Genomic DNA, 15,716 nt, shown 5'->3' with positions numbered 1-15,716 from the left:
AAAAAAAAAAAAAAAAAGAATAATAAATAAAGGACAGGGAAAAACACTAGAGAAAAAAAATGTTAAAAGTATAACTCTGAATGATACACACCAAATTACAGCAACTATATAACATTCCCTCTTTACAAACAGTAAATCAGATGAGTTACTTAGAGATTTTGGCCCTGGGTATTTATGTTGCTTTTGGTTTATATCATGTTATGTAAGTAATAGAAAAATTACTTATGGACTAAAAAGTCTGAAAACACACAAGCAAACAAAAACTTCTGATATAAAACATCCAGAAATGCTGGATAAAATGTAACAATTATGCATTTAAATTACAGCCAAGTTCATAAGAATTAAGCAAGTCTCCTGGAACCAAACCAAAAAGGAACTTAAAACCACAGAGGTAAACTGAGGATGGCTGAGTCCCTGGATGGTGCAAATGGTTAACATGTTCAGCTGCTCACCAAAAGGTTGGCAGTTCAAGTCTACCCAGAGGCACCTCGGTAGAAAGTTCTGGCAATCTACTTCTGAAAAATCAGCCACTGAAAACCCCACAGAGCACCGTTCTGATCTGACCCACATGGGGTCTCCATAAGAATTAACTCAACAGCAACTGGCTTTTTCTAAACTTGAGGAAAAGCTGCACCTGCTTTGGGGGTAGTCACCAGAATCGGAAACCTAGAGGCTTGATTTTTAACCACTAAGCAGGAGACAGGAGATAAAGCCTGGGGCTCATGCAAAGTGACAAGTCAGAATCGAAAACTCCATATAAAGCAGAAATGAACCATGAAAAAATCTTTCTATTGGCAAAGAGAAAAAAATAACATAAATTAAACTTCTCAAAAATGCAGAACAAAATTCAAGCTCACAAAAAAAAGACCAGGCTTCCTGGTCTGACAGAGACTGGAGAAACCCCAAGAGTATGATCCCCGGAAACCCTTTTAACTCAATACTGAAGTCACTTGTGAAGTTCACCCTTCAGCCAAAGATTAGACAGACCTATAAAACAAATAATAACACATGCAGTTCAACCAAGTATACAAGACTAAATGGGCACACCAGCCCGAAAGCAAAGATGAGAAGGCCAGACGGTACAGTAAAACCAGACAAATGGAAATGTGGAACCCGAGATCAAGAAGGGGAGTGTTGACACATCATGGAGTTGGTAACCAATGTTACAAAACAATTTGTATATTAACTGTTTAATGAGAAACTAATTTGCTCTGTAGATTTTCACCTAAAGCAAAAACAAACAGATAGACCTAAAAACAAACAGATAGACAAATACATGAGACCAAATGGGCAACTCCTGCCCAAAAGCAAGAAAATAAGGCAGGAAGGGACAGGAAAACTGGATGAACGGACACAGGGAACTGGGGTGGAAAGAGAAAGAGTGCTATCACACTTCAGGAACTGCAACCAATGTCACAATTTGTGTATAAATTTTTGAACGAGAAACTAATTTGTGCTGTAAATTTTTACCTAAAGCACAATAAAACTTAAAAAAAAGAAATGCCAAGGTACTGGAAAATACAACGTCAGTTTTGGAATACACGAATGAAGAAAGTAATGTTAAAATTAAAAATCCCCAATGCCAATAAAAAAATCGTGTGTGATGAGGGAAAAAAAATTCCTTAGGATTTCACAGGCATTCTCTCAGGAAGGTTTTCATTTCAAATTTATGCTATCTTCATGGTTTGAGAAACTAAAGCCGAGAAATTAAAGTAGTCTTGGGTTGGGAATGCCACAGGACACCTTGCAAAAGCGACACTTATACTCTGGAAAAACCCACACTTGTCCAAGGCTTGGCAATATTCTCACAGATGAGACCAGCTGAATTAAGTACACACAATCCAAAATGCACGTGCTTTGTAATGAAGCCACAAGAATAAAATCAGCGGAAACTATCAAAATCGGTATCAAGACTTCCCCCAAGTTCTTCAGATATCAGAGTTATCAGATTAAGAATACAAAATAATTATGATCAAAATGCTTACAGAAACAGAAAACATGAGCAACAAATAAGACACCTTAAAAAGAGACCAGGCAGATTTGAGTGGAAGAAAAAGGAGAACTTCCAGGATTGATAAATATAATCAATGAAATTAAAAACTCACTGGATAGGTTAAAAGCAGTCTAGACACAACTAAGAAGAAAATAATAGACCTAGAACAGAGCTGAATAAACTACCCTTTGTTAAATTACCCAGCATGCAGCAGGGAGGAGAGATAAATATAAGGACTACTTAAAAGACAAGGAGGAAAAATAAGAAGGCCTAATTATATCCACTTAGAGTTATAGAAAAAGAGAATGTAGGAGAGGCACTATTTAAAGAAATAACGGTAGAGAATTTTCCAGAATTAAAAAGTGCAACGTCAGATTCAGGAGGCACAAAGAATCCCAAGTCGAATAAATAAAGTACATATAAGGGCTTCTTAAGGATGTTTCAAGAAGAAGAAAATAATTCAAAAAGGAAAGTCTGAGGTACAAGAAACAATCATGAGCAAAGAAACTGGCATACATATGAGCCAATCTAAATTAAAGAGAACTAACAGATTGGTAAAAATCTCAAAGTCTGACATTTTTAGGTGAGGCTATGGGGAAACAGTCACTCTCATATATTGCTGATGGGAATGCAAGATGATACAACCCCTATACAGGGCAACTGGGACATTATCTAGCAAAATTACCTATGCATTTACTCTTTAATCCAGTCGCACCACTTCTAGAAAAATATCCCAAAGATATACAGCAAAAATACAAAATAACAAATGCACAAGGTTATTGGCAGCATTATTTTTATAAGAGCAAAAGACTAAAGATATCCATCAATAGGAACCTGGTTAAATAAACTATAAAAGAGTAACATGCAGCTGTAAAAAAGTAATGAGGGTTTGCATATACGATATAAACTGATATCTAGAACATATCAGTAAATTAAAACATCAAAGTATAAAACAATATTTACAGTATGCTACCTTTGCGTATGTGTTGGGAGGAAATAGGAATATACACATATTTGCTTATATGTTCAAAAAGAAACAATGGAAATAGAAAAACTAACAAAATGGTTGCATACAGGAACAGGGAGGGAACAGGGTGAAGGGTACAGGAATGAAAGTGAGACTTCTGTGAATGTATCTTATTAACCACAAAGAGAAATAAATTACTTCAAGTGTCTTTAAAACAATATATGACTGGTCATATCTAATGGATATATTCTAAGGACAAAAAACACAAAGAAAGAATAAACTACACTGAGCAGTCTTATCATTATTAATAATATAGGTATGGTGACTTTGAAACTATTTTAGGTAGAAAAACCAAAACCAAATTTGTTGCTGTCGAGTCAATTTTGACTCATCGCGACTCTATAGGACAGAGCAGAACTGCCCCATAGGGCTTCCAAGGAGCGGCTGGTGGATTTGTACTGCCAACCTTTTGGTTAGCAGCCAACCTCTTAACCACTGGACCACCAGGGCTCCATTTTAGGTATATTAGCGTATAATACAAAGAAGTAATTAAGTTACTGTCATTAGGAACCAAGATTTTCAATACAAAAGAAAAAAGATGTGAGTACAAACTCTGTGATCTTAAATTTGAATTGGAATTAACAATCTGAACTCATATTATTTCCTATCTCTGTCCACTGAAAAGATGTAGAATCAATGACAACCACAATAACAATAAGCATCCCTAGAACTTAAACTCTGGTCTGTGTCATGGATTGAATTGTGTCCCCCAAAAAATGTGTGTAGCAACTTGGCTAGGTCATGATTCCCAGTATTGTACGATTGTGTTATCTGATGTGATTTCCTTATGTGTTGTAAACTCTATCACTATGATGAGGTTATATGTGATCTCCTTATGTGTTGTAAATTCTATCACTGTGATGAGCTCATGCTGATGAAGTTTGCAAGATTAGATAGTGCCTTAAGCCAATCTCTTTTGAGATATAAAAGAGAGAAGCGAGCAGAGACACATGGGAACCTCTTACTGCCAAGAAAGCAGTGCTGGGAGCAGAGCGTGTCCTTTGGACCTGAGGTTCCTGCACTTAGATACTCCCAGACCAAGAGAAGACTGATGCATCACAATGACCTTCCTCCAGAGCCGACAGAGAGAGAGAGCCTTCTCCTGGAGCTGACGCCCTGAATTTGGACTTGTAGCCTACAGGACTGTGAGAGAATAAACGTCTCTTTGTTAAAGCCATCCACTTGTGGTATTTCTGTTGGAACAGCACTAGATGACTAAGACAGTCTGTAAATGCCATTCCCCATTAAAAGTAATCGAGGCTCTTTTGAGAAATGCCTGGTTCCTACTGTGGGATAGAAAATATACAAGATAAGCCTGGAAAAAAATTGTGCCAGAAAACAAGGAAGTTTCTTTGCTATCAAGGAATAATAGGGTCTTTTCAAAAAGACAAATGAGTTAATCTGAAGAGGCTCTTACTGGCCTAAGACAGGATAAACTGGGCATCAAAATAAATAATGAATTAAAACATAAAGTACATGAAAATCCATGAGTTCATAATGATATTTCAGATAAAAATCATTGGTCACCACTGAAAATTATTAGGACATCAACTCATTGTTCTGAAAATTGATAAAAGAATCAAGGATTTTTCCTGCCTTTCTTGTATAAACTATAGTTCAGAGTAAGTAAACAGTTGATGAAGGTAAGTTCTTGTTTATAGAATTCCAGCTGATAAATGTAGAAGGAATGATGAAAGGAATAAAATCTCCATTTCCCAACCCCTAATGAAACAGTGGTGCTGGCAATGATCACCAAAGGCTGCTCAAACCCTTAGATGCTCCTGAGAACTTTACATAAAGGGCTCAGGCTCTCACCATCTGAAATCACTAATCAATCAGCATCACTAAAAGTATGACAAGACATTAGGCACCTCTCATGCAATTCAACAGAAAGTTCAAAGCACTACCTATGGAGTTAATTTAAAAATCTGAATCTAATCAAGCTTCCTAACCTAATACCAGCTGGAAGGAAACAAAGGAGTTGAAGGAACAAATCAAATAACATCAAAAGAAGCAATGAGCCAACTCCAGAATGTGGAACATTTCACAGGACTTATGACCAGGTTTTGCTAACTAATCAATGGCATGAAAAAAAAAGAAGGAAAGAAAGAGAATAAGAGATTTAAGACACATAATCAAAAAATGCCACTGTAAAAAGGTATCTTTGAGACCATCAGAGAAATTGAATAGAGGCTGGGTATTTTTAATAAGGCATTGGCGATTCAGTGGTAGCATTCTCACCTTCCATGAGGGAGACACAGGTTCCATTCCCAGCCAATGCACCTCATGTGCAGCTACCCCCCATCTGTGTGGAGGCTTGTGTGTTACTCTGATGCTGAACAGATTCCAGAGAAGGTTCCAGACTAAGATGGACTAGGAAGAAAGGCCTGGCAATCTACTTCCAAAAATCAGCCAGTGAAAACCCCATGGATCACAATGGTCCAATCTGCAACAGATCATGAGGATGGCACAGGACCAGGCAGCGTTTCCTTCTGTTGTGTATGGGGTCGCCATGAGTCCGGGGGCAACTCCAAGACAGTTAACAACACTGTCAATTTTATTAGGTAGAATAATAGAAAGTGGTTATGTTACTAAAAAAAAAAAAGGCTTCATCAGTTAAATGTGTATATTGAATCGTTTATGGATAAAATGACATGACTGGGGATTTGCTTTTAAAATACTCCAGTAAAAACAACAAAAAGGAAAGGGAGGAGGGAACAGATAAAACAAAATTGGCAAAATGTTAAAAACTTGTGAAGCTGGTAATGGATATATGGAGGCTCATGTTTTTCATGTATGTTTGTTATTTTCCATAATAAAAAGTTTAAAAAAAAAACAAAAAAGAGAAATTCATGTCCTACAGGACTCTTTTCATGCCTTATGAAGAAAATTACATATTTCCCTTTCTGAAGCTAATAAAATTAAAATAAAATGATCAGTATGTGAACATAAATAATAAATACTGCTTACCTGACAAGTGATGGAGAAAGGAAAACAACTGTATTTTCTTTAACAAATTCTGATTTTGTGCACTTCAAGAAATCACTAAATTGGCCAGAGCTACGCTTAGCTATAACCTACTCAATGGTGTTAACACATGTTTTTTAGAAAATGTCAGCAGAAAAGGAATTTGTGAGAAATGAATCAAGAGGGAAGTAAAGTCATGGGTAGCATTTTACTAGTGATCAGACATTCACAGTCCAGGGAAAAGTATTTCCTAGTCTGAGGATGTGAACCTGTTAGATTCCAGTATCAAGCAGAGTCTGGAGGTGTATGCACTGGAGGATCACATGACTCAATACAACCAAACGTTTTAATCATATAACTATCTCCAGTCACTGTTTTTTTGCTCCCTTTAGTCACCTATAGATAGAAACTGAATATATCAATGAACTCCTTAAAAAGGATTATTGTAATTGCTATCAATAAGTTGTACACCTGTCAAAAGTTAAACTGGCAAAAGTTGTGTGATAGACATATTTATAACAATGATTAAAAAAAAAAAAGTAGCTGCTGAGACTGCTTATGTACAACCAAGTACCTCATGAGATTTGATTTCTTGGTTTGGAAGTTTAGGGTCATGGTCTCATGGAACACCAGTTAATTGGCCTAATAATGTGTGTAATGCTTCTGTACTACCTCCTAGTTCATTGTGTAGTGCCTCGGGTCTTAAAGCTTTCAAGTGGCCCTCCAAGGCACAACAATTGGTCCCTATTCGCCTGGAGCAACAGAGGAAGAAGGAGAGTCAGGAATAGGAGGAGGAAATGGAATGTGTGGTTAATTGCCTCAATGAACAACTGCCTCCTTTGCCATGAAACCAGAAAAAACTGGATGGTGCCCATTTTGATCCAAGATTCCATAGAAGAATCCTGATCAAAGGGAGTAAAATGCAGAATACAATTTCAAATTCTCATGGACTCCAGACTTTCTAAACCCCTGAAACTATTGTCCTGGGATAATCTTTAAACTTTAAACAAAAAATACCTCCTAAAGTCTTCTTAAAACCAATTAATAGCTTAGTTTAAATGATAAAAAATGTTTGCCTTGAGCATTACGCTCCTTTAAGAAATACGTACATGTGATTGAACTGACAACAGCAACTCAAAAGATTAGACAGGAACCTTAGGGGACACTGAGTTTATGTCAATGCAGGAAGAACAACTCAGAAAAGGAGGATGAGAATGGTTGCACAACTGGAACAATGTAATTAATGTCACTAAATTGTACATGTAGAAACTGTTCAATTGGCATATGTTTTGCTGTGTATATTCTCAACAATAACAACAAAATAAGTAAAATTAAAAAAAAATTAAAAAGGTTTCCAAAATGATTGTATCAATGAACTCCTTAAAAAGGTTTTCAAAATGCAGATGAAGATTCACGTTCTGACGTTTCTCCCTTAACTAACTCTCTACCCCATGTCCCACTCTAGGAAAGGATACTAAGAAACTAACTTATCAATAGTTTATCATGACATAATTCCAGAAACCAAAGCAGCTTATTAAATTGTGACTCTATTATTTTTCAATTATGAGAACTGGAGTACAGTCCTAAGATGAGTTCACAATGCAGCAATTGCGAATGCTTCTCTCAGGAACATGCAAAACACACAGTAAGGCATTAATACATGGAGGTAGCCTCAGTAATATTTTTTACATGACCTGATATTCTGACAACGTTATTTGAAAGCATGATGGAAATAGAGGATATTTAGCTATTCTACTTTGGTGGTTAAAGTATCCTTGCTCAGCTCACCTACTGACCTACTCATCATTATTACTGGCAGACTACCTGGGAATACTATTCTAAAAAGAATAAAGTGAAAAAGAAGTGATACCACATTTGAAAGGGAACACTGCTGCCAAAATAAAGAGAGAACATAGGAAGAAAAAATAAATAAGCAAGAAAGTGAAAAGGAAAACAAGACAAACCAACGTGGGCAGAAAGAAACTGTAAAAAGCTTTCACACAAAAGGCAAATAATTTGAATCTGATGAGAAAAAAGAATAAATTATAAATTTTCTTGATTCAAAGGAAGTGGCGTGGATGACTGGCATTGGATTCAAAGGAAGTGGCGTGGATGACTGAATGTAGTAACCCCAATTGAAAGTAAATTAACACCAAAAAGAGCCCTTTAATTTACTGTCACAGTATAAACTACAATATATGACAGTAGGAAAAAAATTATTTAGAAATACATTTTTCTGGCTCATGCATTTAACTGGAACATTTAATCCAAAAATTATTGCACTTCACAGGAACACTTAGTGGATAAAAGCTTGGTTTGTAAGAGAGAAATATGTTTAAAATGCATGTGCTTGGGTAGTTGGTACCCTACATATGAGGCGGTATGGTACACTTGAGTGAGCTTCAGAGATGTCTGGAGAATCTTACTACTTGTTGTAGTAACCTTATCAGCTGACAAAGACAGTGATGCAAGTGACCAAGACGGTGAACATTCACCTGCCACCTGAAGTAAATCTAATGTTATACATCAAAAAATTTTCCATACCAAAAAAAAAACACAGCTTCTTAGAAGATATGGATCTATACAACAAATCAAGATTGGAACACACCTGAAACAAAAGGAGCAGTCTACATGAACTACAAAGATATCACTGATGCCAAAATGCATATAACTTGTCAGATTTTATATTAAAACATCAAGAAAGCACTTCAGAAGACAGGCTCATAATGGAGGCAGAAACAGCCAAAACTAATCAAAAAGAAACATGGCATCAATATAAATCCATTGTCATTTATGAACAACTGATTTGCAACAACGGGTTAAAATCATTCAATGGGGAAGAAACAGTCTCTTCAACAAATGGTGCTGGCCAAATTGGATATCCACATGCAGAAAAATGAAACAAGACCCATACCTTATACCATACACAAAAATGAAATCAAAATGGATCAAGGACCTAAATGTTAAAGCTAAAACTATGAATTTCTTGGAAGAAACCATAGGGGCAAAACTAAGGGACCTGATTTTTTTTTAATAATGAATTATCAAACACAACTACAAATGCACGAACAGCAGAAGACAATTTATAACACATAAAAATTAAATACTTACGCTCATCAAAAGATTTTATCAAAAGAGTAAAAAGACAACCTAGCAACTGGGAAAAAATCTCCAGAACAACGTATCTGATAAGGATTTCTCTTAGATATCTAGTGCGGCTATAAAACAGAAATACCACAAGTGGGTGGCTTTAACAAACAGAAATTTATTTTCTCATAGTTTAGGAGGCTAGAAGTCCAAATTCAAGGCACTGGCTCTAAGGGAAGGTGTTCTCTCTCTGTTGGCTCTGGGGGAAGGTCCTTGTCTCTTTTCATCTTCTGTTTCTTGGTTCTTTGGAGATCTCATGTGGCATGGCATCTATCTTCCCCCATCTCTGCCTTCTTGCTCCATTGCTTGCTCAATCTGCTCTTTTTATATCTCAAAAGAGACTGACTTAAGACACACCTTATACTAATACTGCCTCATTAACATAACAAAGAAAACCCATTCCCAAATGAGATTATAACCACCAGTACAAGGGTTAAGATTTACAACACATAGTTTTTGGGGACACAATTCAATCTATAACAGGCTCTAATATTCAAAATATATAAAAAAAACTTTTACAACTTAACAACAAAAAGACAAATAACCCAATCAAAACATGGGCAAAGGACATGAACAGGCATTTCACCAAAGAGGACATTCAAGCGGCCAACAAACACATGAAGAGATGTTCATGGTCATTAGCCATTAGAAAGACGCAAATCAAAACTACAATGAGATACCACCTCACCCCTGCGAAAATGGCATTGATCAAAACAACAGAAAGTAAAAAATGTTGGTGATCATGTGTGGACACTGGAATGCTTATCCACTGCTGGTGGAAATGTAAAATCGTCAACTACTGTGGAAAACAGTATAGTGATTCCTCAAAAAATTAGAAATAGAGATACCTTATGACCCAGCAATTCCACTTCTAGGTATATACCCTAGGGATATAACAGAAGAAACGTGAACAGATATATGCCCACCTATGTTCATTGCAGCATTATTCACAATAGCAAAAAGATGAAAATAATCGAAGTACCCATTAACGGATGAATGGATAAACAAAATGTGGTACAACTTACAATGGAATACTACGTAACCAAAAAGAAAAATGAGTTCTGAAACATCCTGCAACATGGATGAATCTGGAGGACATGATGCTAAGCGAAATAAGGACAAATACTGTATGATCTCACTTTTATAAAATGACAGGAATAGGTATATATAGAGACCAATGTTCACTGGCGGTTACCAGGGGTTGGTGGGGAGGAGAAGCGGGGAATCATTCTCTAGATAGTAGTCACTTTTTGTTTATGGTGATGGGAAAGGTAGTACTGAATGTGGGTGAAGTATGCACAGCTTGACTAATGTAACTGATGCCACTAAGTTGTACACAAGAAAAAGGATGTATTGGTAAATGCTATGTTACATATAATTTTGCAAAAACAACCACCACCAAATATTTATATGGAGCCCTGGAGGAGCAGTGGTTAAGAGCTCAGCTGCTAACCAAAAGGTCAGCAGTTCGAATCCATCAACCACTCCTTGGAAATCCTATGGGGCAGTTCCACTCTGTTCTATAGGGTCACTATGAGTCAGAATCGACTTGATGGCTACAGGTTCTTGGTTTATATATATAAATATATATGGTTTTTGGTGTATATATATATATATATATAGGGGCTACAGATGCTGACACTTCTTAGACATAACCAATCACCTCACACAATTAGTTTTCTTGGTTTGAAGACTGAGGTTCATAGTCTTGTGAGACAACTCAGTCAAGTGACATAATACAGTTTATAAAGTTTATGTTCTACATCCTAGTTTGGTGAGTAATGTCTGGTGTCTTAAAAACTTGCAAGTGGCCATCTAAGATACAAGCATTGGTCTCTATTTGCCTGCAGCAAAAGAGAAAGAAGAAAATCTGAAAATCAGAGAAGGAACTGGACTACAGGACCAGTTGTCTCCAAGAACCATGGCCTCCTCTATCTTGAGACCAGAAGAACTACATGATGCCTGGCTACCACTACCGAATGTTCCGATCAGGGTCATAATAGGAGGATCCTGATAGAAACAGAGAAAAATGTGGAAAAGAATTTTAAATTCTCAAAGAATCCAGACTTACTAAACCCACTGAGACTGGAGGAATCCCCAAGATTATTGCCCTGAGATATTCTAAACCTTGAACTGAAACTATCCCCTGAAGTCACCTTTTAACTAAATAGCAGGTTAGCTCAAAAAGTAAGGAATGTCACCCTTGAGTATTGCGCTCTTTTCAAAAAATTATCTATATGAGACCAAATGGGCAACAGTTACTCTAAAGCATGGATGAGAAGGTCAGGGGGCAGTGAGACTAAGTTAATGGGAATGGAACAACTAGAACAGAAATAATGAGAATGTTGACACAATGTGAAGACTGTAACCAATGTCACTGAACAGTATGTATAGAAATTATTGAATGGGAACCCGTTTTTCTGTGTATACTTCCACCAAAAATACAATAAAATTAAAAAAGAAATACAAATCCACTGAAATAAGCATTTCTCTGACTTCTTAGGGGGGTCATTTAAAAATATGACATTCCTCACCCGCTAACCCCCACCCTTTCACACCCAAAACTGCTAAAATTTTAAAGTCCTGACAAAAACAAGGGTTAGCAAGCATAGGAAGAAATGTGAATTCTCATACATTGCTGACGAGCATATAAATTGGTGCATCTCTTTTGGGAACCAATCTGGTCACATACAGTAAAGGTGAAGAGGCATATACCCTATGACTTCTTATATCCTGGAGGAACTCCAGCACGTATGCACATGGGTACAAGAAGACATGTTTGGTGAAAGTGATACAGCAAAAAATTGGAAACAATCTAAATGTCAATTGTGTTTTACAATATGATACAGCAGTTAGATGAATTTCAGCAACACAACATGTATAAATTTACTCAAGATACTGAATGAAAAAGGATGCAGAGAAAGATACACAGAGTGTATTATTTATGTAAAATCTAAGAACACAAACAATACAATATGTAGTGAAAGTATGAAAAGATGGAAGGAGACACACCAAATTCAGAATAATTATTACCTCTAGGGAGGAAGGGAAGGGACACAGGGGGCTTCAAACATATTTATGTTTTACCGTTAACAACAATAACAAAAAAGGTTTGGAGGAGGGAAAAAAGTCTAAAAACTTTTTATTGGTTCACTATAGTGTTATTTTACCATTTATGGAACATACTATGCTTAGGAAATTTCAGTTACTCTATTTATAAATAATGTACATGAAAGGAAAATTCAGTAAGAACTAACCCCAGAACAGTGACATGAAGAGAAAGAGAAATCAATATGGACATAAAAAGTATATGACAAAAGATGACTAGTGCCCCAATGAGAAATAATTATACATATTCTCAGAGTTTTACTTTCAGTTATCCTATATGAAAGTCTTACCAACTGATGTCTAGAATAAAAGCCTGGGTACTCAGGGAAAACAATGAATTTCCTAAGACTAAACGCAGTAAGTTCAGGGTTAAACAATTCACAATACCATTTGATGGGAAGATAATAGTTTTAAATAAAAACAAACATAGTAAACTAAATGAAATTTATTATCCCCATACACACCAAACCTGCTTATCTTCTCCATCTTGTGGAATAGAACCCAACTACAGTAGTTAGTTGTTTAAACCAGAAACCCATATCCAGCCCACTATCAAATTCTACTATTTCACCTCCTAAACAGCTTGACAACCTATCCACTTCTCTCCATATCTGCTAGCTAGCCTAGTTCAGACCACTATCATCTCTTACTTAAATTTTTGCAAGTCTCCTCCCTAGCTTCTTTATCTCTGTCCCTAGGCTCCCATCCAATCTCCATTCTGTAGCCAGAATAATAATTCTAAAATAAAAATCATGTAACTTCTCTGTTTAAAACTTTTCAGTGGCTCCCCATTGTGCTCAGGACAGTTCAAACTCCTCCATATGGCTTACAAAGTGTGTCAAGAAATAGCTTTTGCTTACCTCTCTAGCCTCATCTCTCAGTAAAACTAAGCCCCATCCCTTCAACTCTACATCAAGCTATATAAAACACTTGCTAGTTTTATCTGAATGCAATGGGCTCTCTCTTCTCTGGGTTTTATACATGATTCTTCTGCCTAGCATGCTTTGCCTATCCCCCTTTTTCTTCCCCTCTACCCTATTTTCCTAGCTAATTCCTTGTCCTTTAGATCTCAGTTTTATTTCACGTCATCTCTTCAGCAAGCCTTCCTTTACACTTCTTATCAAGTCCAGAATTAGGCTTCCTTCTATGTCTCCCAGTATCCTGAATTTCCTCCATCCAGGCATTTATCACATTATATCTTAAGAACGTAAGTACCCTAAGAGCAAGGGCAGTATTTGTCTTGTTCATTATTGTGTCCCTCGTACCTAACATAATGACTGGTACATACTAAACAGTTAATATTCATTAAATGAATTGATGATTTTAAACCAGAAACCAATCGTCCTGGATTGAATTGTGCCCCCTCAAAATATCTGTCAACTTGGCTAGGTCATGATTCCCAGTATTGTATGACTGTCTACCATTTTATCATCTGATGTGATTTCCCTATGTGTTATAAATTCTATCACTATGATTTAGTAAGATGGATTAGCGGCAGTTATACTGATGAGATCTATAAGATTAGATAGTGTCTTAAGCCAATCTCTTTTGAGATATAAAAGAGAGAAGCAAGTAGAGAGACAAGGGGACCTCATAACACCAAGAAAGCAGCACCAGGAGCAGAGTGCATCCCTGGGAACTGAGGTTCCTGGGCTGAGATGCTCCCAGACCAAGGGAAGACTGATGACAAGGACTTCTTCCAGAGCTGACAGAGAGAGGAAGCCTTCCCCTGGAGCCAGCACCCTGAATTCGGACTTCTAGGCTACTGGACTCTGAGAGAATAAACTTCTCTTTGTTAAAGCGATCCACTTGTGGTATTTCTGTTATAGCTGACTAGATGACCAAGACACCAATTAAATAAGGTTATCATCTTGTCAGAAATGTTATCATGTACAATATTGGTATAAACAAATAAAATAAAATTTGCAAATGTGTACATTTTTAGAAGTCCAAACCTAATGTATTATATTCTAGCTTAACAGAAATTTTATTTAATATTATACCAGGGTTAGCTTTCCCACTTGATACTTCATCCCAAATGAAGAAAGATGAGCAAGAAAACATCTTGATAAATAACTCATTCCACTGTTCTTTCCTACTTAGAAAATCAACTTCAGTATAAAAATTTTAAAAAAAACCAATTGCGGTAGAGTCAATTTCGACTCATGGTGACCCCATAGGTGTCAGTGTATAACTGTGCTCCATAGGGTTTTCAATGGCTGTGATCTTTCAGAAGTAGATCGCCATGCCTTTCCTTCAAGCAGCCTCTGGGTGGATTTGAACCACCAATTGTTCTGTTAGTAGCTGAGTGCTTAAAAATTTGTGCTTCCCACAGACTAGCATGAAGATAGAGGTTACATATTTTATTCCCCCAATTGATAGTGACAGGACATACTAATAGTAGTAAACTACAGAATCATAAAAAAAGTAAAAGATGGCAAAAGTAAACTATCGTAAAATAAGTTGCAATTTAAAAAAAAAAAAAGAGGTTTTACAAACAATAGGTCAGAAAGCAGGATGTTCCATACTGCAGAACACTTTAAAAATATGATTGTCCATACCCAACACATCTTGGTTTGTAAGTACTGAGTATATAAACTTTGATTATCAATTCCCTTAGAGCTTTACATACAAAGCAGTCAAGCATTAATGGGTGCTTTGAAAAAAAAATTTGGAAAAATGATTATTTCTTCTTCTTATACACTAAAATTGCCACTTAAGTTAGTCCCTATAAATATAAGCTTTCACAGTAACAAGCTGTCATTTCCTAAAGAAAGGGACTTCTTTTGTCCTCAAGGCTATGAAATCTCAAAATACAGGTCTTTTTTCACATTAACATTGTTCAAATAGATTGAACAAAGAAGCCAGGTAAGACGTGTTTTATAGAATGGAAGAATTCTCTTACCTGGAAGATTACCCTTTGAGATGGTATCTGTATCCAAATTGTAGGTGTCCTGGAGACGCAACAAAGCTTTAGCTGCCCCAATTTGATCTTCGTCATTAGGGAAGTACTGTCTCTGAATGGTTAGGTTAGAGATAAACCCTTGAAATACAAAAAAAGAAAGGACTTCTAAACTTCCAATACAGAAGCTTTATAAGGATTTTTCAAAATCTATTTCATAATAGTTTTCTACCATGCCATGAAAGTTCTGTATACTTGGCAAGAAAAATTAAATACACGGAATGAGACTTGACATATTGCTACTTGTACAAACTTCCCAAAACCTTTTTATTTTCTTATTTTTTCCCATACAAAAATGTATACATACTTTGTTATGTGACTCTAATTGCTCTCCCCATACTGTGACAGCACACTCCTCCTTTCCACCCCTGATTCCCCATGTCCATTCAACCAGCTCCTAACCCCTTTTGCCTTCCCATCTCACCTCCGGACAGAAGCTGCCTGTTTAGTCTCTTGTATCTACTTGAGCTAAGAGGCACACTTCTCACGAGTATCGCTTTATGTCCCACAGT

The 15,716-nt window shown here is 36.5% G+C and overlaps 1 protein-coding gene across 3 annotated transcripts in view; it reads right to left on the bottom strand.

Moving 5' to 3' along the window:
- The window catches only part of P4HA1 (prolyl 4-hydroxylase subunit alpha 1), a 101,124-nt gene that overhangs the window by 46,542 nt on the left and 38,866 nt on the right, over positions 1-15,716 (bottom strand). For all 3 annotated transcript variants that reach the window (XM_023737692.1, XM_004383241.2, XM_004383240.2), the window contains exon 5: positions 15,148-15,285. In XM_023737692.1, the coding sequence (XP_023593460.1) occupies positions 15,148-15,285 (138 nt within the window). The remainder of the gene's footprint in view (positions 1-15,147; positions 15,286-15,716) is intronic.

This window comes from Trichechus manatus, unplaced genomic scaffold (genome assembly GCF_000243295.1).
Source record: "Trichechus manatus latirostris isolate Lorelei unplaced genomic scaffold, TriManLat1.0 scaffold00106, whole genome shotgun sequence".
Taxonomy (NCBI): Eukaryota; Metazoa; Chordata; class Mammalia; order Sirenia; family Trichechidae; genus Trichechus; species Trichechus manatus.
Note: the sequence above shows the minus strand (reverse complement) of the source record. Positions and strands in the feature narration are given on the sequence as shown.